The following is a 22,095-nucleotide window of genomic DNA, read 5'->3' as shown; positions in this document are numbered from 1 at the left end:
GCGGCAAGGGCGGACCTCGAGGCGGCTCCTGAGGTGGTGCGCTGCTTTCGGTGTTCTCGGGCTCCGCCGGTGAGTGTGACAAGAGCGGCTGTCCTGCTGTGGACTGGGGCGGGGGCGCGAGGCCGCCAGAGAGTGGTAGGTGTGTAAAAGCCGTGTGTGACCAACACGTCAGGGCCATGCGTGAGTAAGCGGAGGGCCCCCGAGCTGGCGGGTGCTCCGCCTGAGAAAGTTCTGCGTGTGCGTGCGTGTGTGTGTGAGAGAGTGTGAGAGAGAGCGACTGAGAGACTGAGAGACTGAGCGACAGACAGCGGCACTGACACACAGACAGGCCCCAAGGACAGGCACTAAGGGCGGCACAGAGACACAGAAAGCCGGGCGGGCGGGAAGGGCGCGGGCCGCGAGCGCCCTGAGGCGCTGCTCTGCCCCGCGAGGAAGCCTCCGAAGATGGCGGGCGGGCGGCAGGCGGCGGCGGGAGCGGCGTGGCCTGAGGCGGCGTTCGGCTCGCGGGGTGTGGAGGAGGAAGCGGGCAGCCTCTGCCTACTAGGTAGGCAAGAGGAGACCCACAGCTAGGACTTAGCGTATTGTTTTACATCTGTTAGTAACTGATGTTAGTGACCCTTAAGTTTACCTTGCGCGGGACTTCCACGGTGCTAGCCATGCGGTCACTTTCTACCTGGAAAGAGTGACGTGACTGATAGCTGGGAAGGCGAAAGCTACTTGAAGCTGTGCGCTCAATGGGAAATATAGCAGTGAATTGTGATCCCTGTCTGGAGTTTGCACTAGTTTTATACAAAAGTAGGCCTGGTTTTGGACGCTTGGGTGTTATTGTGTGCGGACCGCAGTGGCTAGCGCGCCTGGGAAATATGTTTAAATGGAGGTTTATTAAATATGTTAAAATGAGATCCCAAGAAACTTTGCTCCTTGTTCAGAAGTAACAGCTCCACTTCATGAACTTGCAAATCTTTCAAATTGGTGCAAAATTTAGAAGAATAAAGTAGAACCTAGCAAAGCCAAGAGATAAAAATCTGCCGTTGCTAAGTCTTGTAAAGCCTGTTTTTGCTCCACCCAGGGACTTACCTAACAGGACCTTATTATTCTTTTGCTGTTTGTTTTCTTATTTTCCTCTAAATGTGGGGAAAAAATTGCAGGAATAATTTTTATTATTGATTATGGGAGAATTGCGTTATTTTTTGAATTCGTGTTTGAACAAAATGAAATAAGGAGCCAGCTAGTTTCTTGTTGTTTTTTGTTTTATTTTTAGGTTTTTAAAATATATTTTGTGCAAGGTCTCACTACGCAGCTTGAACTCTTAGTGAACCTCCTGTTTTCAGCCTCCATGCACTGGGATTATAGGCATGTGCCTCCATGGTTGTGGCCTCAGCGCAACCCGGGGCCAGGGCTGGTGTGCCATTTGGTGCTGGGGAGCAGTCTGTGTCCCTGTGCCATTTTTTTGTTTCTTGTTTTGTACCTGAAATCAGACCTTGACTTGCAACCCCCCTCCCCCCCAAAAAAAAAAACCCAAAAAACAAAAAACAGTCCCCTTGCCTTGTGCTTGCCATGCAGGAGCTTGTGAAGTTGAGCTGTATCCCTGGTCCTAAGAGGTTGGATGTTTTATGTAATTAACTCTTGAAATGATTGTGAATTTTTTTTTTCTTTTAAAACTAAAATTGCAAGCAATGCCTGCCACAGATATACATGCTTCACACTGAGGGAGCATTGTGGAGCTGGAAATTTTTAATCCTCCAGGGCTCTGGCAGGACAACTGGTATTACGGTCTGCATATTTCAAGTGAAATTTAAGGTGGACTGTTCCTGCAGCTGAGTGGCTTGAGGTATAGCTGTGACAGAGGACTGTGGGTGGACAGTGCTGGGTGACACTAGCAGACAGTATGCTAAGACCAGGAAGGGGCACTGCACTTCTCTTATCTCAGTTGCTTATTTTCTTACCCAATAATTCTCTTTCAAGTTTTCACCTTGTGAATGGTAATATTTCTCACAGGAAAATACACATTTTTTAAAAACAATTATTTGGTACTGGGTCATGCTCTGCAGCTCAAACTCATAGTGATCCTCCTGTCTCAGCCACCTTGTTATGGATTGTGTCTAGTTGTCCCCCTAAAGCCTCATGGGGGTAGCTTCTGGAGTTTGTGATTGATTATTGATCCAGTGCTGGGATTAAAGGCGTGAGTGTTACACCCGCCCTGGGGCGGGTAATCTCCAGTACAGTGTCAGGAGGAGAGAGAGGCTTGTTAGTTGCCTGAGCTGCTGCCTCTCTTTCTTTGCTCTTTGCTGCTGCCGTGAACTGCTGCACTCTTCCATGTGCCACTCTGTCTTGGAGCCAGCTGAGTATAAACTGAAACCTCCACTGTGAGCTAAATAAATCTTTCTTTTTTTAATTTTGGGTAGTGGGAATTTTGTCTCAGCAGTGAGAGAAGAATAACTGAGATACTCCCCAGTGCTGGGATTACAGATATGTGTCACCACACATGGTTTCTGGGGCTGGCATGGCACGTGGTACTAGGAATTGAACCTAGGTCCTTGCACTTGCCAGGCAGACACTTAGACTGCTGAGCTATCTATCCAGCCAGGAAAAAACTTTTAAATGTTTTGAGGCCAGCCTTTGTGTCTCACACCTGTAATCCCAGAAATCAGGAGGCTGAGGCAGGAGGATTGCTTCAAGTTTGATGCCAGCGTAAACTACCAAGTGAGCTCAAGGCCAGCCTGAACTGCATAGTGAGACCTTGTCTCAAAAAGACAAAAAAACAAAAACAAAAAAACTTGCAGTGATGTGGAGCCCAGGTGCCTGCTAACCAACACGTATATATTGAAAAATTTGTGCATATGATGTATCTTCAGAAATTTAAGAAAAAAAGCACAACAGTGCAGTGTTCCTTGCTGCAACTGAGATAAGAGAATGCACATTTTCCTACTCTCTTATTTTTTATTTTATTATTATGTTTTAATTTATGTATTTGGTACAGGGTCTCACTATGCAACTCAGACTTGTAGTTGATTCTCCTGTTTTAGCACCCCCAGTGCTGGGATTACAGTTGTGCACCACCATACCTGGACTCGGTGGCCAGCTCAGCGTGCCCAGGCATGGGGCCAGAGTGGCATGTGGTGCCGGGGATCGAACCCTGGTCCCTGCACTTGCTTAAGCAGGAGCTTGTCTGCTGAGCTATCTCACCGGTCCTCTCCCTTATTTTAAATGCAGTCATGTTTCTTGGAAAGACCTGATGGAGGGAGATTCCCCAGGCTGAAAGTGCCTTGCAAAGGCCTGAAACTGTGTGAAGACAAAAATAAGACTTGCTGCATAATTATAACTTATTCCTGTTTCAGGAATGTTTTTAGTTTTGTATGTTCCTTTTCTTTAAGCTTCTGTTTGTTTGTTTGTTTGTTGCTTCAGGACAGGCTTTTACTGTGCAACACAGTCACAGGTGTGCAGCACCATACCCAGCTGTTGTTCACTGAGGTTTTTGTTTTTTTTCTTTTAAATTTGTATTTTAGGGAAGGGTCTTCAGGATGTTCAGGGTTTCACTACTAGATTGGCCTCGTAGTGATCCACATGTTTACAGCCTCCCAAGCACTGAGATTACAGGCGCATGCCACCAAGCCCAGTCTCAATTGCCATCTCAGTGTGCCCCAGGTGGGGGGTCAGCATGGCAGACCCAGAGATCGAACCCCTGGCTCCTGTGCCAGCTTGCAGGTGCTTTAATCTGCTGAGCTATTTGGTCGGCCCTCATTAAGTTTTTGGTTTTTTTTTTATCTTTTTGAGACAGGGTCTCCCTATGCAGTTGCCTTGAGATCACTGTGCATCCCAGGCTGCTCTCGAATTCCCAACAATCCTCCTGCCTCAGCTTCCCTAGTGCTAGGACTACAGGGGTCATTAAGTTTTGACAATAGATTTTATTAGTATAGTATATTCTTACAGTACATAAGTTTCTCTTGGGGAACTGGCACATATGAATACTGTATTTTAATCATCTCCCCCCATTGCCAGATCACCCTCCTGTTTCCACAAAGTCATGTGTTGGAAAATTCAGCAATTCTGCTGTCCTGCAGTCACAGAGGTGATCTGTTTAATTATGCCAGAAGACATTCAGGCTACTTTGAGGGTCCAAATCCTGTTTGTTTTTGCAGTGAGCTCTTTTCTTTATTTTTTTTTTAACACATGGTCTCATCATACAGTTCACCCTGGTCCTGTGTTCACTTTTGGAGCTGTCAGCCTAGTCCCAAACTCGTAGCCATCCTCCTGTCTCAGCCTCCCAAGTGCTGGGATTATAGGCATGCGCCACCATGCCTGGTTCTGAACATCAAATTTTGTCTCTGTCAGACTGTATCTAAAGGAACGAATCCTCTCCGTGTGTCAGCAGAAGCCAGCCTTGAATCTGGCAGAGTGTGGCCTTGGCAACCTGTGATCTGCTCTTGCTGCCAACCATGGAAAGGGTGGGACTTTGGCGAGCCTGTGCCAGCAGCCTCCCAAAGCCACAGAACAGTGAGGTTAGATTCCCTTTGTGGTTGCTGCCAAAGCAGAACTGAAGTTTGCCTAAGCCAGTGATAGTGATCCTTTTGACGAGAGCCCAAACTGCAACACAAAACCCACTTACTTACCACACAGTGCTGAAGCTGCAATTAAGCCTGAGTACCCAACATTTAGTTTAGACAAAACAACCGCTGTCTGGTGCTCAGCTGCCAGGGTGGCATGGCTTGTGTGCTGACACTGAGGGGCTGTCCGTGCCTGCTGTGGCACGCGTGCCATAGGTTCAACACTACTGGATTAAGCTGACCCCTAAATGATATTACCTGTGGAGACTCTTTTGTGCTTTGCTTTTTCATTTTATATGTGATTAAGTAAAACTTGTATGGCAGAGGAGGATTTGATGAATTGGAGTAGAGAGAAGAAGGGCTTAGATTTGGCTCTTTTCTAGCAGAAGAGGGATTGAAACCAGGGGTTCTCTACCACTAAGCTACATTCCCAGAGCTTTATCTATTATTTTTGATTTTGAGATAAGGTCTCTCTAATTTGCCCAAGCAGGGCTCAAACTTGCAATCTTGCCTTATTCTCCTGAGTAGCGGAGGACATGTATGTGCTGTCACACCTGGCCAAATTAGTCTTTTTAAACATTTTAATTCTTTTTACAAGTACGTGCTTTCAATTCACAAAGTTTACAGTCACTTGGGGGGGGGGCTCTTCTGTGCACTTACTACAGCTTTTATTTCTAATCCCCTTTCTTTCTTCTGTCCCCTCCTCCTCAATTTTCCCTACACCCTTTTTCGTACTTGGTGGCATCATCTGTCTTAGCTCATGTTGTAGCCTACAGTGTCTACAGTAATTGGGGTAATTAGGGTCCGGTGCTCGGCACTTCTTTAGTCCACTCATCTCCCTTCCCCTCCTCCTCAGCCCTCTCCTTGTTCCCTTGGGCCCTGTTCCTATTGCAGGAAATTTGTCCCCCTGTGCCTTTCTATCCATCCTTTGTTGTTTTCTTTGTTTGTACTTAGCCCCACTTAAATGAGGTATACCTTGCGATATTTTAAACTTGAGTGTCTGATTTATCACTTTTAGTATTTTCCGGCATCCATCTTCTTACAAATGCCTCAAATGTGTCATTTTTATAGCAGAGTAGTATTCCTTTACATATAGATGCCACATTTTCTGTATCCAGTCATCTGCTGATGGGCATTCAGGCTGCCTCCAGGATTTAGCTATTAGGAGTTGTGCTGCTATAAACATGGGTGTGCATGTACCACTGTAGTATGGGACCTCTCTGGGGAAGATACCGAGTATGGAGGGGCTGGATTATATGGAATTTCTAATTTCAGTTCTTTGAGAAATCTCCAGACAGATTTCCACAGTGGTCATAGTAGTTGGCATTCGCACCAGCAGTGCAAGAGGGCTCCTTTTCACCACAGCCACGTCAGCGTCTGCTGTTGTTTTACTTGCTAATGCTTAGCATTCTTTCTGGAGTAAGATTGAATATTATCATTGTTTTAATTTGCATTTCTATAATGGCCAGAGATTGTGAAAATATTTTTCATATGTTGTTGACCATTTTATTTCTTCTTCTGTGCAGTGTCTGGATATTTCTCTAGCTCATTTCTTGATTAGACCTTTAATTTTAGGCATTTTAATTTTTGAGTTCTTTATGTATTTTAGATAGCCCTCTGCCTGAGGAGTAGCTGGCACAAACTTTTCTCCCATTCTGCAGCTTGTCTCTTCACTCTACTGATCGATTATTTTGCTGTGCAGAAACTTTTTAGTCTGATATAACTCCATTTGCTGATTCTTGCTATTTCTTGTGTAGTTGAAGTTCTGTTTAGAAAATCCTTTCCTATATCTGTCTTCAAGTGTTTTATCTATTTTGTCTTTGTTTTATCTATTTAGTTCATGGATCCCTTTTGATTTAATTTGTGATGATGAGACATAAGGGTCCAGTTTCATCCTTCTACAAACAGATAACCCGTTTTCCCAACACCACTTGTTGAGTAGGCTATCTTTCTTCCAGCTTTGGCCCCTTTGTCAAAGATCAAATAGTTGACTATGCAGGGGAAGTTTCTGTATCATCTATTCTGTTCTGTTGATCTAAACGTCTGTTTCTGTTCCAACACCGTACTTTTTTAAAATCACTATTGCGTTGTAGTATAACTTGAAGTTTGGTATTGATATGTCAGCTGTTTTGTTCTTACTATCCAAAATGGCTTTTGCTATTTGGGGCCTTTTCTGGTTACTATGAATTTAAGAACTGTTTTCTCTAGATCTGTAATGTATATTGTTGGTATTTTGGTTAGAACTGCATTAAATTAAAGTTTTGGAAGTATGACCATTTTGATACTATAGGCTTTGAAGGATGAATTTGATACCCCTAGAAGGAAAAGACAGAGGAAAAGTACATATAAAAAAGTCATGGATGGGTGCCAACCTTTGAAGCCTTTGGGAGAGGAGTAGCAGTCGGTATCCAGTGGGTAGATCACTTTGAGGTATTGTCATTTATGGCACGCACGCGTGTGCTGCTGAGGTTTGAGCACACAAACTTGGGCATGTTAGGCAGGCATTCTACCACTTAGCTCCCCAGCCCTTTTGTCCTGGATTGTAGGGAACTTTTGCAGCTTTTAAGAAAGAGAGTGATACCTCATAAAGCACTTGATGTGGAAGTAGTCTCATCAGGACTTCCTGGGCTGAGGTGAATTGTGGAGTTGGGGTGTTAGGAATGATCTTGTAAATGTCTTGATTATGTGGTCAGCCCCACTTACTGACAGAGTAGTTTGGACCAGTTTATTTTGGACCTCATCAGGAGAGGTGCAGGTAGGATGTCTAGGAAATCATTGGATAAGCATCAAGAGTCCAATGTAAACTGGAGATAAAGATGCAGTTTCCCCTTGGCAGAGGATCTGGGGACTATAAGTATCTCTTTATGACTTTGGTGTCGGAGAACTGAATCAGTGCCTACTCACTGCAACCATGAAAAGCTGCTCTGGGACTTGGGGTGTAGCTCAGTGCCTGTAGAGTGCTTGCCTAGCATGTGCAGGGGCCCTGGATTCCATGTCCAGCACCAAAGCAATCAAAACAAGACAAAAATACTTGCCTCCATCTGTGCTGACAAAGGCTTCCACTGGATTTTCAAGGTGACACTTAGAAACATCAGACCCTTAAAGGACAACAGCTAAATAATTATTAGACTTTTTCTGGTAGCAGGGATTGAACTGTACTCCCAGAACCTACTGTCAAGTTTTTAAGTGGAAAACACAAACTAGCTACTAACTAGGTTTCCCAATTCACACTGTGTAAATAATTTGTATTTTCCTTTTGCTCTTTATCAAGAGCTTAACATCTATGTAAAGCTTTCTCCTAACACTGCATGAATGTTAAATTGACTTACAAGTGCTGTTTATGAGAAGCATTACATTACTTTTATTAGTGGAAATGTATTTATGGAGTCGATGGGTTCGGATTCTAGTCTTGCTAAGGTCCTAGGTAGAGTGGAGGCTTTGTAGGCAGATGGACCCATTGTTTAAGTAATAGGTTTCTCTTCCATTATGGAGTGTTCATGACTACTGATGAGTGTACCCCTACCTCTGAGAGGACAGGGAGCTAAGGGTCATCAGCTTTTTCACAAGGTCATCACTTTCAGCATTACCCAATCAAACAAATGCTCAATTTTAGAAATTAAAGCATAAATTCACGAATTTGATTGGTGTTCTATCTACACTACTGTTTACTCATAATATTTGTATGTACATTGTATTCCAAGACTTTTTCTTTTCTGTTTTTGATAGTGCACATTTTGCTTCTTAGCTCTGTCAATCTTGTTTTTTAAAAAAAAAAATCTTGTTTTTCTCCTCACTCCTCCCTCCCAAGAATACAGCCCAATAGACGTTGAATGCCAAAGGTGTCTTTCTAGAGGTGTTTTATTGTTAATGTAAACCTTCTTAACAAATATGTTGGTTTCAGTGTACCTTTCTCACAAACTTTCTTAACCTTTATGGCATCTGATACTACAGGTGGCAGCTTTCCACGAAAGGGCCAGGGCTTAACGCTATTTTGCATGTTATGATTTTCATTTAGTTGTCCCCCCTCAAAGCCTCAAGCAGTCATGGGGTGGCTTCTGGGGTTTGTTACTGATTCATGATCCAGTGCTAGGACTATGGGTGTGAGTGCCCTGGTCAGATACTGTACATTACAATGTGAGGAGGGGAGAGAGGCTAGCTAGCTGCCTGAGCTGCTGCTTCTCCTTGTGCTCTTTGCTGCCTGCATGCACAGCTGCTCTGTTACCATGTGCCACTCTGCCTTGGAGCCAGCTGAGTATGGATTAAAACCTCCACTAACTGTGAGTTAAGTAAACCTTTCTGTCCTTCCTTTTGGGGATTCAGTAGCTGTCCCAGCAGTGAGAGAAGAGTAAATGAGACATACAGATATTCAGAGGGGTTAGGTGACTTGCTTAAAATTACACGGCAGTTCACAGCTGGGATTGGATCTCAAGAATTAGAAATTTAAGGACAGTTTTGATTTCTGTTAGTTTCTCCTAGTTGCCACTGGATTGATAATTTCAAACTGGATATTATACCACTCTAACTTCCTATCTTCCAGTATGGGGAATGAAGTTGTTTTCTGATAAAAGGCATTGAAGTTTAGGCCAATGGTGGTGAACCTCCAGCACATGTGCCACAGACAGCTGTTTGTTATCTTTGAAAGCTTGAAGAGGTTTGCCGTCACTGGTAAAGGCTTTAAACTGTGAAACCTTCAGGCTGAGTCAGGAGCACTTTCAAATATTCCTGGTGGTTTGTACATATATTTGCACTTAGGCTGTTTAATCCTTGCTATCTTTCCTGTCTGCTTGCTTTTACTACCATCTTGAGAACCTAGCTGCAAGTGTAAAGCATAGACTTACACAGCCCTTGGGAATGAGAAAGTGTTCAAGTAACAGGAATTTGTGTAGATGCAAAGGTCTGTGTGCACAAAATGCTTTCTTTTTGAGGTAAAATTCACAAAATCAATCAACACAAAGAATCTGGACACTCTATGAGAGCTATTTTGTTCTTCTAGATGGTCCACAAGAGCCAAAATGAAGGCTGGATATGAGGCTTGGCAGTGTGAGGGTGGAGATGGTATTTGATCATCTCTTCCTGTGTTGCACAGGAAGGATCACGTTGCTTCAAGAAGGGGTCTACAGCTTCCACTTCTGTGTGTGTGTGGTGTTTGGGTCTTAGTCATGAGCACTGAGGAAAGGAATAGTGCAGACATAGGGGCTGGGGAGGGAGCGGCTCACAGGAGCCAGCAACAGTATGGAGGGTTTTTTTTTTTTCAGAAAATGGAAAGTTTCTTTGGCCCTTTTCCTAATTCACCAAGTGTGCCTAACAAACTGAAAACTCTTGCTGTACATTTAAATACACACTAGATGTTGACTCTCAGTAAATTGACTGCTTTGTCCACATACACAGTAGGATTTTCATGTCTATATAAATTCAGTATTAAAATATTTATACACATTTCTACTGCTATATACATTTTGGTGGATTCTTTATATTTTATAGATAGCCATAGATTTATAGATAAATCTATATAGACAGATTTTCACAGCAATGTGAAATAGACTGGAAAGGAATACTCTAGAATGATAATATTTGCACCAGAATGGTAGTGATATTTGCACTATTTCTCCTTTCTATTTTTTAAACATAACACTTTTAAGGATAAGAAGACTAAAATAGGAGAAAGGAAGGGGAATAAAATGATTAAGATACCTTAAATACATGTACTTATTCCATAAGATAAAGTGTTACATACTACAAACGTGTATTGTTGAAAAATAAAAAGGACTATGAATGAACAAGTACTACTAAAAGAAAACTAAAGTAAGTTTCCTTACAAACCATCAGTCCTTCTCATTCCCAACATTCAGATAGAGAATTACAGTGGTCTCTGAGACCATCTGATGGACTGTGTAGTGAGGAAAAGTTTGTGATGCTCGAGGTCACTGGCCAGTAGCACTAGTAGGGGGCGCTCTGAATGGAGTACGTTTCAAGTCTGAAGCTGCTGCTGGTCCTGCATCTTACATCATGAACTCTCATTGGTCCTGCTAATAGAGCTTCTTGAATCATTTTTCTTTTTGCAGTGTTGAGGATTGACCAGGACCTGAGTACACCAGGCAAGCAGTATCCCTAGTAATACACTTATTTCTGTCAGGTATTTTTGCTTTTAGAGATGATAGCAACATCAATAAAATAGCAGTAAGAACAGCTGACACAGTGCTGTGCCCATAATAGACAACAATCTGGGGTACAAATGGTGAACAAGTAAACAAAAGTACTTGCAATCACATTCAACACTTCAGTTTGCCTGGAAATAAGAAAGGTCCTCGAAATACCTTTCTTGCTTCCCTTGTAATCACCGGTGGCATCAAGAAGCAGGCACCTTAGTAAATGAGGGTTAAAAGTGGCCTGAAAGCTGCACATAGTGGTACACACCTGTAATTCCAGCACTCTGGGAGCCTATGGCAGGAGGATAGCAAGTTTGAGCCCATTTTGGGTACATTGGCAGCTTAAAGAGACCCTGTCTCAAAGTAAAAAGTAAAAGAAGAGCTAGGGATGTGGCTCAGTGGGAAGGTCCTGGCTTCAGTCCTCAGTAGTGCAAAATCAAATCAAAGTGCCCTAAAATGTTCTGATAGCATCTGTAATATTTTCAAATTCTTGACTTGAATGAATTGTTTCTCTCAGTTGATATGTGTGAATTTTCCTGCTTGAAAGTTCAGTCATGGTGGAGAGATTGCTAGCATGCAGGAGTCCTCAGGCCCCTCCCTGGAAACACACACACACACACACACACACACACACACACACACACACAAGCAGTTCTTTGATGCACTGCTCCAGTATCATTTTCTTTGACTTGTTTTGCTGTTTGGCTCTCAATATTTGAAGCCAAAATAGACAGAAGATAGAAAACTTTCCCACTAAAGATTTTGGCTTGGTTTATGGTATTGAAGATGGAGCCCGGCATCTTGCTTGTGCTAGATGAACACTGCCAGTGACCCACAACCCAGTCCTCTGGTTCTTAAAGAATGAAGAGTGGACATCTTGGGAATGCTGACGCTTCTAGAATTCAGAGGACATGAGGAATGGTGCGAGAAGAGGGGGTCACCTGAGGCATTTTTAGAGGCTTTTGCATGATAGGTTGAGGCAACTTTAGCTTGCTCAAGGCTGCAAAGTGGCAGACAGCAGAGGAGTATGTGTACCAAGCTATGACAACACATTTGGTACATATCTGTGGAGAGATTGCATGTTGAACCTTTTATGTGCCCCTTTTACTTTATTTTATTTTTAATTTTATATACTTTATTATGCATAACCTGGGATTGAACTGAAGGATGCTTCACCAAGGGGCTATTTGTCCTGTTCTTTCTAGTTTTTTTTTTTTTTTGGGACAGGTTCTCACAACATTCGCCAAGTTGGCTGTGAACTTGTGATCCTCCTGCCTCAGCCTCCAAAGTAGCTGGGATTACATGTGTGTGCTGTACATAGGAAGGACCTAAGACTCCATGGAAAAGTCTTTTTTAATCTAGAAGGTCTTCTAGGTTGTTGAAAAAGATTCTCACATATACAGTTTCATGAATATTGCATTTTCTGGTGTTACTAGAATGAGTATTTTTGGTTTGAAAAAAATTTATTTTGAGACAGTGTTTTCCTATGTGATTTAGACTGGTCCTAAAATCAATGTACAGCCCTGGTTGGCCTTGGACTCCTGGCAATCGTCTTGGATCAGTCTCCCAAGTGTTAGGATTATAGGAGCATGCCTCCTGCCTGGCCTGAAAAATCATTTTTAAAGGTGCTTTGGCTAGATTATCCAGTGCCCATGGATATTAATACTTAGTTTCTTTTTTTTAACACCTCCCCAATACTTAGTTTCTTAATCTCTCATTGTTGGACTTTATTTTTGAACTTACATTTTGTATTTTACTATACACTTGTAATCTAACAGAAGTAAGATTCCTCTGTGATTTGAAACACATCATCTAGTTGTAAATGATTGGGGAAAACCTGAGCAGTGAGCCACAATTTAAAACAATAATGACATCTGATTTAGTCAATAAGTCACACACTTAAGACATTTTCAGTCAGGCTTAAAGCCATATGTGGCATCAATCAGTAGTCACAATCAACTCTTAACATGATGCAATTGAATACATGTGAATTTTATTTCATAAATAATAAAAGTATCTATTTAGTTATATTCTTGAAATAAATCAATGACAGCTATAATTTCAAGATGCAAGTGCTATTTTATGATGATATTCTGTGTTTACTCCAAATGCAGTACTTTACCCATTTCTCTGAGAACTATGAAATCAAATAGAAATAGTATCTTGAGTTTTGATAAATTGGTGATTTTAGACCAATAAGGGGAGCATCTGTATTATGTGTACTCAGTTGTACAACAGATTTGTCTCATCACTGAGACAACATAGCTGTCACCCACAAGTTAAAGGAAGATTATTTTGACTTACAGCTGTAGAAGTTTCAGTCCATACTCAGCTGGCAGGGCAGGGCTGCGTGGCAGAGGGGCATCATAGAAGAGAGCGTCTCACCACATGCACACCAGAAAAAAGGACTGGTGAGGGAGATAAGACCCTTCTAAACCAGGTTCCTCACTGACCTCCCTCACCTGCCTAGACCCCACCTCCTAACTTTAAGCTAGCTTTAATGCCTCCACAATGTAGTCTTTTGCATGGGGGAGACTTTGTGGGCACATATTTATATGACATAACATTCTGCCCCAGACACCAAAGACTCATGCTCATCCCTTGATGCAAAGTGCATTTAGTCCATCTTGAAGAGTTGCCAAAGCCTTAACAGTTTCAGTATTGCTGAAAAGTCCAAGTCCAAAGTCCCCTCTGAGACCTAAGACAAACACTTATCAGTGAGCTTCTGTGAATATCAAAGCGAAAGTTAAATGCTGCCAACATACAGTGGCATATGATAAATGTTCCTATTTCCAAAAGAGAAACACAAGGATAAAAAACAGTGGGATTTCAGTGAGAAAGACCAAAACCCACCAGGGAAAACATTAAATCCTGTAGTTGTACCTGGGGCAAGTTATAGATAGATATGAAATCTAAAGGGCATGGGGCAGCCCTGCCTTTATGGCATTGCCAGTAGTTGTAACCCTCATGGCTTCTCTCTTGGGCTCACTTTGCTTATTCGCTGCTTCTTTCCTCATATGATCCATGTACCTGGCATTTCAACTTACTGGAAGTTTCAACTTCCACTGCATGTTCAGCTTCACACTTACAGCTTCACGTACTGCTCTCTTCAGGGGTACATTGCCTGGCCTCTCAGAACTTCTGACAGCTGGGTGGAAGCTTTTCTGACCCCACAATTCTTGCATTCTACATGCTGGTTAATATGCATTGCGTGGAAGGTATAGAGGTCTGCCTTGGGCTGCTGTACTAGCCAACTCCTTTTGAATCTTGACTGCCAAAGCCCGACTACTGGGAGGGCTGAGCACCTTGAACACAATCTCAGGGAATCAATTCCCTAGGCTGCACTTGCAGCACAGGATGCTCTGGGGCTTTCTTCTCAAAGCACAGTCTTTCACTTTTGCAAATTTGGCCTGGCAAAGGGTGGGGTCTCACTGGTTCTTATGATATCCTCAGGCCATCTTTTCTGTGGTCCTGAGTTAAAGCACTTGGCTTCTCTTTAAATGCTAATTTTTTCTGCAACAAAAGCTTCTCTGCTCCAATTTCGAGGGGCTTCAAATTAACCAGGGTACTTTTCTGGCCAACTCAAAACTTTGAATCATTTAATCATGCCATTTTCTCTTGATTTTCAGTATAAACTTGGCTAAAAACAATGAGTAGTATCTGTGCTACAGCCTAAATGTTAGGCTGCCTTAAAATTTCCCCAACCAGATTAGTTTACTAGCTGTAACTTTAGTCTTCCATAAAGTAGGGGGACATGAACAAAATTCGGACAAAATTCCTGCTAGAGTATAACAGGTGTGGTTTGAGTCTGATTTCCAGTGGAGTTCTTCTCAACTGAACCTTCCTAAGCCTTGTCTTTTACATCTGCTTTTAAAAACTCAGGCTTTGGGCCAGGAAGATCGCTTAGCAGAATAAGTGCTTGCCTGGCAAGCTCAGGGTCCCAAGTTCAATCCCTGGTACTGCAAATAAATAAATAAAATTTTAAAAACCTTAGACTTCTTATCTTCTGAGCTCTGCCCAGAATCTGCCATTGAGCTTGGCTTATAGCATTCAAGGACTGCTTCTCTAGCTCCAAACATTTCCAAACTCTTCCCTGGAACCAGTCCCAAAGGCTTCTAAACCATATAGTCAGATAGTGTCACAGCAAAAGGCCCCTTTTCTGATACCAAAAATCTGTGTTTATCACTTTCTTGTTGCTGAGACACAATACCCAATACCCAGGAATTAAAGAGAGAAAGGTTTATTTTTGCCTAATGGTTTGTAGAGGTTTCAGTCTATTCTCAGCTGGTTCCAAGGCAGGCCGGCACAGCAGGTGGACATGTAGGAGGACAAGCTGTTCAGTCCACAGTGAGCAGGAAGCAGAGCGTGAAGATGGGAGCCAGGGAGGAAAAGAAACCCTTCCAGGTCATGCACTCTCTAAACGCTTCTCCGACCTAGGCTCCACCTGCTAGCAGTAAGTCAGCAATAATGCCCACCTAATCTAGTCACCTTTCAAAAGCCCCACTTCTATATACATGAGGCCTTGTGAGGATATTCTGATATAAACTCCAACCTTACAAACAGAAGTGAATACAAATAGTTAAGTTTTTCATCTAATTTTGTGTTTATATAGATATTTATAGGATCATACTCTCTCATCAGTAAAAAATAACCTATGTACTTCCTTTGATCTGTAAGGTATAAGATTAAATGTAACATTTATTTATTGCAATAAATATAATTTTGGTTGCCTAGGAACTTTTGCAATGAAAAAGTGATGAAATACGGAAAATAGGTTGACAACTCTTAAAATGTAACACTTCCAACTCATTTTCATCCAATTCTTTTAGTAGGGACATTTTTCTAGGTATGCAGCTGTCCAGTGTTCCTTAAATCTGTTTTTAGAAATTTGATGAGGCTTACATTTCTTTCATGCCAAGTTGTTCATTTTATTTAAAAAAAAATCTCACTAGAAAGAGTTTGTTATTGTGAAGTGTGACATTCCATATGAGAATCTTCCTTTAGACTGGGAGTTCTATGATGGTAGTGTACGTGATAGACAGTTATTACCTTACTTCTGCCTTTATAGTTACTTTTACATGTCAGAAATTAAGGACATATTAACTTAGGGTTCATACTGTTCTTTAAAAGCAAGTTTAGGTGACTGCACTTTATCCCTACACCGCTTCCCAGGTGTTTGGGCAGGCTAAGGCTATGCAGGGCACTTTTTGGAAGTGCCTTGGCAGTGAAACCAATAAACCCTTCACCATATTCGTCCTTTCCTGTATCCTTCATAAAGATTGGAGGAATGCCTTGTCAGCGCCACCCCTGGGGCACGCTGAGACAGCAATTGAGACTGGGCATGGTGTGTGTACCTGTAATCCCAGCTCTTTCGAGGCTGTAAATAGGCAGATCACTATGAGTCCGACCTAGTAGTAGAGAGACGCTGAATACCCTGTAGACCCTTCCCTAAAATACAAAAATAAGAAAAAAGATTGGAGGGATCCCAAATCTGGTATGTTTGTTGCAGACCTTATTAAATAGTTATTGTTAGGTTCTCACATGTTCTGCTTCATCATTTATAAGCCAGAATGTATATTGTCGTGCTAGGTGCTTAAGAATGAGTGGTAATGTGATATGTACATGTACCAACTCCCTATGATGAATGTAATCGTGTGTCATGAACACACACTAATAAAGAAGAGAGAACGTGTTGTAAAGCAAAGACTAGCACACACCCATGCACTGAAGTTATCTTGGAGGTCCCCATGCTTCTAAACCTGTTAAAAGTGCTAAGATCTCCTATAGACAAGAAACCTGCTTCACTATATTTAACCATTTTCCAAATATACTCAACCAGGGACACTTCAATTTTATTTTTTTGGTACTTATTAATATTGGCATTAGTGTTCTACAAGACCATGACCTTTAGAAAATCCTATTTACTTTTAGATGTGAGAAGTGACATTTGGCCCAGGCAATTGTGAATCTCCAGGAGCAATGCTCACTGGTCATTTCTGAGAATGAAGCATACCAGCAATTAATTGCAGTGCTAAACTTCTTAGGACAATTACTCTTGAGTATTTCTTGTGCCAAATTTTATGATGCACTGACTTAGATCTCAGCCAGGATTGAAGGCAGCAAAAACTCCTGGGTATTTTCAGTAAATTAAACAACTGACCTTCTTAAGCTGGGGGTGTGTTTCAGTGGTAAAATGCCTGCCTAGGGCACAGCAAGCTCTTGCTCCCATTCTAGTACTGCCAAAACAACAATAACCTTGTCTTCTGGCCTTAAACATTCCCTCTGTTACAGAGATGACAAAAAGCTAGTCAATTCCTCAGATCAAAAATAAATTTGTTGAGACTGTTTTGCCCTAAGACACTATCACATAATGTTCATCTTGTCATCTTGATTGCCTTAAGAGATACTTGAAAGCACACTCTGGGTGTGTCTGGGCAGGTGTGACCTTGGGGACTGTATCTGGTCCCTGGTCCTTTCTGGTGCTTTTCTTCTTGTTCTGCATTCTAGCTGCCATGAAGGGAGCAGCTTTGCTTTGCCATGTCCATCACTACTCATGCTCCTGCCTATCAGTTAGCCAGCTGTGGACTGAAACCTCTGCAACTGAGCCACACGAAACTGTGGGTGTTGGGTATTGTGTTCTGCGGGTAGTAAAGCTGACCGATAAACGCAGGGATGACATTTGTCAGAGATTTCTTTTCCCTTCTCTGATTGGCTCTGAGATAACTTTGATAACTGACTTCATCTCTTGGAGAGGCGGTGTGGAGACCAGCCTCACCCCTAGTGGACAAAGAAGTTCTTTCCTTGTGAGGGCTTGGGGGTACTGTTGCTTCAGTGAGGGGGTTAAAGAGTTTCAGGGCTGAACTTGTTTATAGGAGGTAGTGCAGTTGCCTAGCCATCATAGCCACAGGACGTGTTGTTTTCTTTTATTTTTGTAGAACCATCAGCTGAGTTATTTGTGTCCAAACCAAATAGAATTCTAGAGAGCTGGGGATGTAGCTCAGCAGTGCAGCACCTGAGGTCTTGAGTTCAATTCCTGATACCCCCAAAAAATAGAATTCCACATTTCTGACAATTCTTCCTTTTCTACTATAACAGAATGAGTTTGCTTGGGGTTTTGTAAATTAACTGTTCTTTAAGGGAACAGGAAAATGTAGTTTTCTCCACTCTACAAAACTTTACATCTTTTGTGTCAAATTTTATTGAGTTTTCTTTTTGATAAATGTGATGGGAGTTCTTTTTAACATTCAGTTTTTAAAAACCAACACCTATTTATATTGTACATAAAATAGAGCCAGTGTAGATTATTTCATGTAAAATATTCTCTCACAAATGAATGGAAGCTTCAAGTGCAATGCAGACCTTTTACTAACCTTTCTGTGGTATTTTTGATCATTTGTAAATTGTTTGAATTAGATAAGTGACTAGAATAACCCCAGTTTCTATAAATTCTAATATGTAAGTAGGAAAATAAATACCTAAATGAAATAAAGTTTTAGCCCTATTAGTCCAGTAATGGGAGATTTTTAGAGTATAGCGCGGCTATGCAAGCCCCCACAGAGAAGTTATCCTGCTTTTGTAAAGAACGAAAGGTTAATTGTGTCAGAAGACTACAAGCTGGACACGTTAAGGCAGGCAGGACCCTGACATGGACATGAGAGGAATGGAGATTACCCTGATTCAACTCAAAATTTAAGGAATTGTTTGCAAATGTCAGTGCTTTAACCAATGCAAAATAATTAGCTCTTTCGCTAATTGACTTATCTATTCAAGAAAATACATTGGTAGAAAATCAGGATAAGAGATACTGTACAGTGCAAGCCAGAAAGCTCTCTTTTTCTGGATCTCTGAAGGCTCTATTTTAGTAAGTTACATTATTTTTGTTATTAGACAAGATTACATCCATTAACTTTCCTCACTGGATTGAAATGGGTGTTCTATTCAAACATTGTGGATCAAAATAGTTGTACTGTGATAACAGTTTGTTCTTTCTGCTGTAGCAGTTCAGTGTTTGTGTTGTCCATGTCCTTTCTCAACTAGGGAACCCTGATCCTCACTGGTGAATTGGGGAGGTTGCATTTAGGAAGGATTTCCTTGGGAGCCTGCAGCAGCCATGTGGCTGAGTGGCAGTGACTTGCCTCGTTTATGTGAGGCCCTAAGACTCACCCTCAGCCCTGTAACAAAAAAGTGCAATTGCTTTAACTGGATTCTTTCCTTCTCCTTATAGAATCCAGTTCCAGCTTTTGTGCCTCCTTTTTGTTGTTCCTTCTGTGCTCTTCGTCTTTCTTCCTGACTCTCACCTGGTACAACAATTTTAATGGAGTTTTTTTCTGGCATTTAGAAATTTTGAACCTGATCTCAAAAGCAGTACAAATCAGCATCATCTCTACCTGTCAGAATCTGTCCCAGAAATGTCTGTGAAATGTTATATGATTCTAAATGCAATTTGATTTATATATGACCTCAGGAAAGAGGCGTTGCTTTTTGCGTAAAGACTATCTGGTAAAGACAACTAGGATAGTGAGATACAGAATTTGCTCTTTTTTTTCTGAACTTGAATTTGCATTTATTTGGGGTAACAAGCAGGAGTTTGTGGCCCTGATAGATCCCACAAAATGTGAGAAAGTGATAAATGGTTTCTGCCTTGAGCGACAAGGCAGGCACATCCCAACTGCATGGCACTGTGTGTCTTGTCTTTTATTTGAGCTGTCCTGATGGTGGCTTCGCTCTGAGTTTCATTTGCATTTTTCTGATGGCCAGTGATGTGGAACACATCTTTTCCTCAGCATTTTGCCGCCTCTGGGTCCTCTTGCGTGGATGAAGTACTGTTTGATTCCTTCATATGTTTTGTCACTACAGAGCTGGTTTTTCCTCACAGCTGAGGTTTTTTGCTTTTAGTTTTGTGGTATCAGGGATTGAACTCAGGACCTTGCACTTGCCTGGCAAGCACTTATTCCATTGAGCTATCTCCCCAGCCCAATGCCTGAGTTTTGAAGAGTCTTGTTCTAAGCTAGACACAGCTCCTCAGAGGACCGTGGGACCCTTCAGTACTTCCTCCAGTGTGCAGGTTGTCTTCATTCTCTTAGCAACACTTGTGACACAACCAAAGCTTTAAATTTTGATCAGGTCCCATTTTTCAACTTTTCATTTTATAATCATGTTCTTGCTGTCTTAAGACCTTTTTGCCCACAAAGATTTTCTTTTGGGAGAGTTACAGTATTTAATCTATAACAGAGCTGTAATCCATTTAGAGTACATGTGGGTCTAAGATGTAAGGCCAAGCTGAGGTAGGCTGGCTTTTGTTATGGACATAAGACGAGCACCTGTCCCCACACATTTGCTGAAGATGAGCTGAACTATTTTTGCACCTCCGTCAGTGGCCAAGTGACTCGTTTTCATCAAGGTCTGTTTCTGCACTGTTTCATGCCCTACTCTATATGGCTGTCCTTCACTGGTACCAGGCCTCCATTACTGTAACTTCACAGTAAGTTTTAAACATGACGTAGGTTTATTCCTCCAACTTTTTCTTTTGCATAATTGTTCTAGCCAGCCCTGGTGGTGCACAACCATAGTTCCAGCACATGAGGAGGCTGAGGCAGGAGGATCATCAAGTGTTCAGGCCAGCCTGGCCTACAGAGCGAGCTCAAGGCCAACATGAACTACATAGTAAGATCATGTTTCAAAAAAAAAATTCTAGTTTTGTGTTCTGCATACAGTTTAGAATTAGCTTGCCTATTTGTGCAGAACCATCCTGCTAGGACTTGGTTTGGGATTGAGTTAAGTCTACAGCCTGTTTGAGGATACTGGTACCATAACCACACTGGCTCTTCTAGCCCAGGAAAGAGGACTGCTTGTCATTTATTCAGGTTTTTTGATTGCTTACATCAGCATTTTATAGTTTTCATCACAAAGGGTTTATACTAATTCTCTTAGGTATAAGAAGCCTCTTATAAAATGTTTCATTTTTAACTTCCTTCCTTCCTTCTCCTCCTCCTCCTCCTCCTCCTTCTCCTCCTTCTCCTCCTTCTTCTCCTCCTCCTCCTCCTCTTCTTGTTCCTCCTCCTCCTCATTTCTCCTCCCCTCCCTTCACTCCCCTTCTCCTTTTCTTTCTTTAAGGCAGGGTCTTGCCATGAAGTTCACATTGCCTTGAACTCACTATGGAGTCCACGCTGGCCTGAAATTCATGGCAGTCCTCCTGCCTTAGCCTCCTAAATGCTGGATTACAGCTGTGCACCACCATACCCAGTTTCTTTCAAGTTTCTAACAGTTCATTACTGGTATAGAAGTAGGATTTATATCTTGCACTTGTATCCTACAACCTTACTAAAATCACTTGCATAAGTTTGAGGAAGGTTTTTGGAATTTTTCTATATAGGCAGTTGCCATTTATACAGTTTTGTTTGTTTGTTTTTGAGACAGAGGATTACATACTTCAGGGTCACTTTGTACTCATTTCGTCACCCAGGCTATGATTACAGGTGTGAGGCACTGTGCACATCCAGTTTATTCCTTCATTTTAAGCATTTCTCCTCTGGTATGCCTTTTATTCTTACTCCTGCTGTACAACCTGGGCTAGAATTTCCATTACAATGCTGGGCAGGAGTAATGACAGTGAGCACTCTAGCTTTATTCTCAGTCTTTTCTATTAAATATGATATTAGCTATATGCCAGTTTGTGGATGCTCTGCCTCAAGTGAAGAGAGCTCCCCTAACATTGCCCTTAGCTAACAACTTTTAGCCTAATTGGATGGTTATGGATTGGAGTTTGTTGAGTGCTTTTCTACATCAATGGATGGGATCACCTTGTGGATCTCACTGATGGATTTTTTTTAAAGGAAGGGGAGGTTTAAGGGAGGGGAGGGGATTGTGGAACAAAGAAGAATCAAGATATATTGTATACTAGTGGATTTTTTAATGTTTAACTAGTCTTGTATTCAGGGTAAACTAACTTGGTCAATAGGAGTTTTTCTTTTTATATATTAATAGATTTTATATGTTAGCATTTTATTGATATGATGAACCTAAACTGGGAGGGATGCTGGTCTTTTTTTTTTGTTTGTTTTATACTGTGTTTCTCTGCCAGTGTCAGAATAAGTCAGTTCCTGGTGAGTTGGGTAGCATTTTTCCCTCTTTGGTTGTCTGGAAGACACTGTGCAGACTCACTGTTCCTTTCTCCTTCATGTGTTTGGTGGAATCCTCCTGCAAACCCACCCTGAGTCTGGGCTGGGGTGTAGCTCAGTGGTAGAGCCCTCGCTTATCATGGTCAAGGCCCAGTGTCTGATTCCCAGCAACACTGACAAATACACAAGACCATATGTACCTAAAGATTTCTTTTGGCAAGATTACCTAAAATATAAGGTACTACAAAACATTCTCTTTTAGTTGTTAGAAGTAAAATCAACTTGACT

The 22,095-nt window shown here is 41.8% G+C and overlaps 1 protein-coding gene across 1 annotated transcript in view; it reads left to right on the top strand.

Moving 5' to 3' along the window:
- The first annotated feature begins 444 nt into the window (after window positions 1-444).
- Window positions 445-22,095, top strand: part of Pasd1 (PAS domain containing repressor 1) — a 115,067-nt gene continuing 93,416 nt past the window's right edge. The window contains exon 1 of the mRNA XM_023706275.1: window positions 445-544. Coding sequence (XP_023562043.1) covers window positions 445-544 — 100 coding nt within the window. The remainder of the gene's footprint in view (window positions 545-22,095) is intronic.

Source organism: Octodon degus, unplaced genomic scaffold (genome assembly GCF_000260255.1).
Source record: "Octodon degus isolate 3935 unplaced genomic scaffold, OctDeg1.0 scaffold00249, whole genome shotgun sequence".
NCBI classification, from domain to species: domain Eukaryota; kingdom Metazoa; phylum Chordata; class Mammalia; order Rodentia; family Octodontidae; genus Octodon; species Octodon degus.
This window is presented reverse-complemented; position numbering and strand designations above follow the sequence as displayed.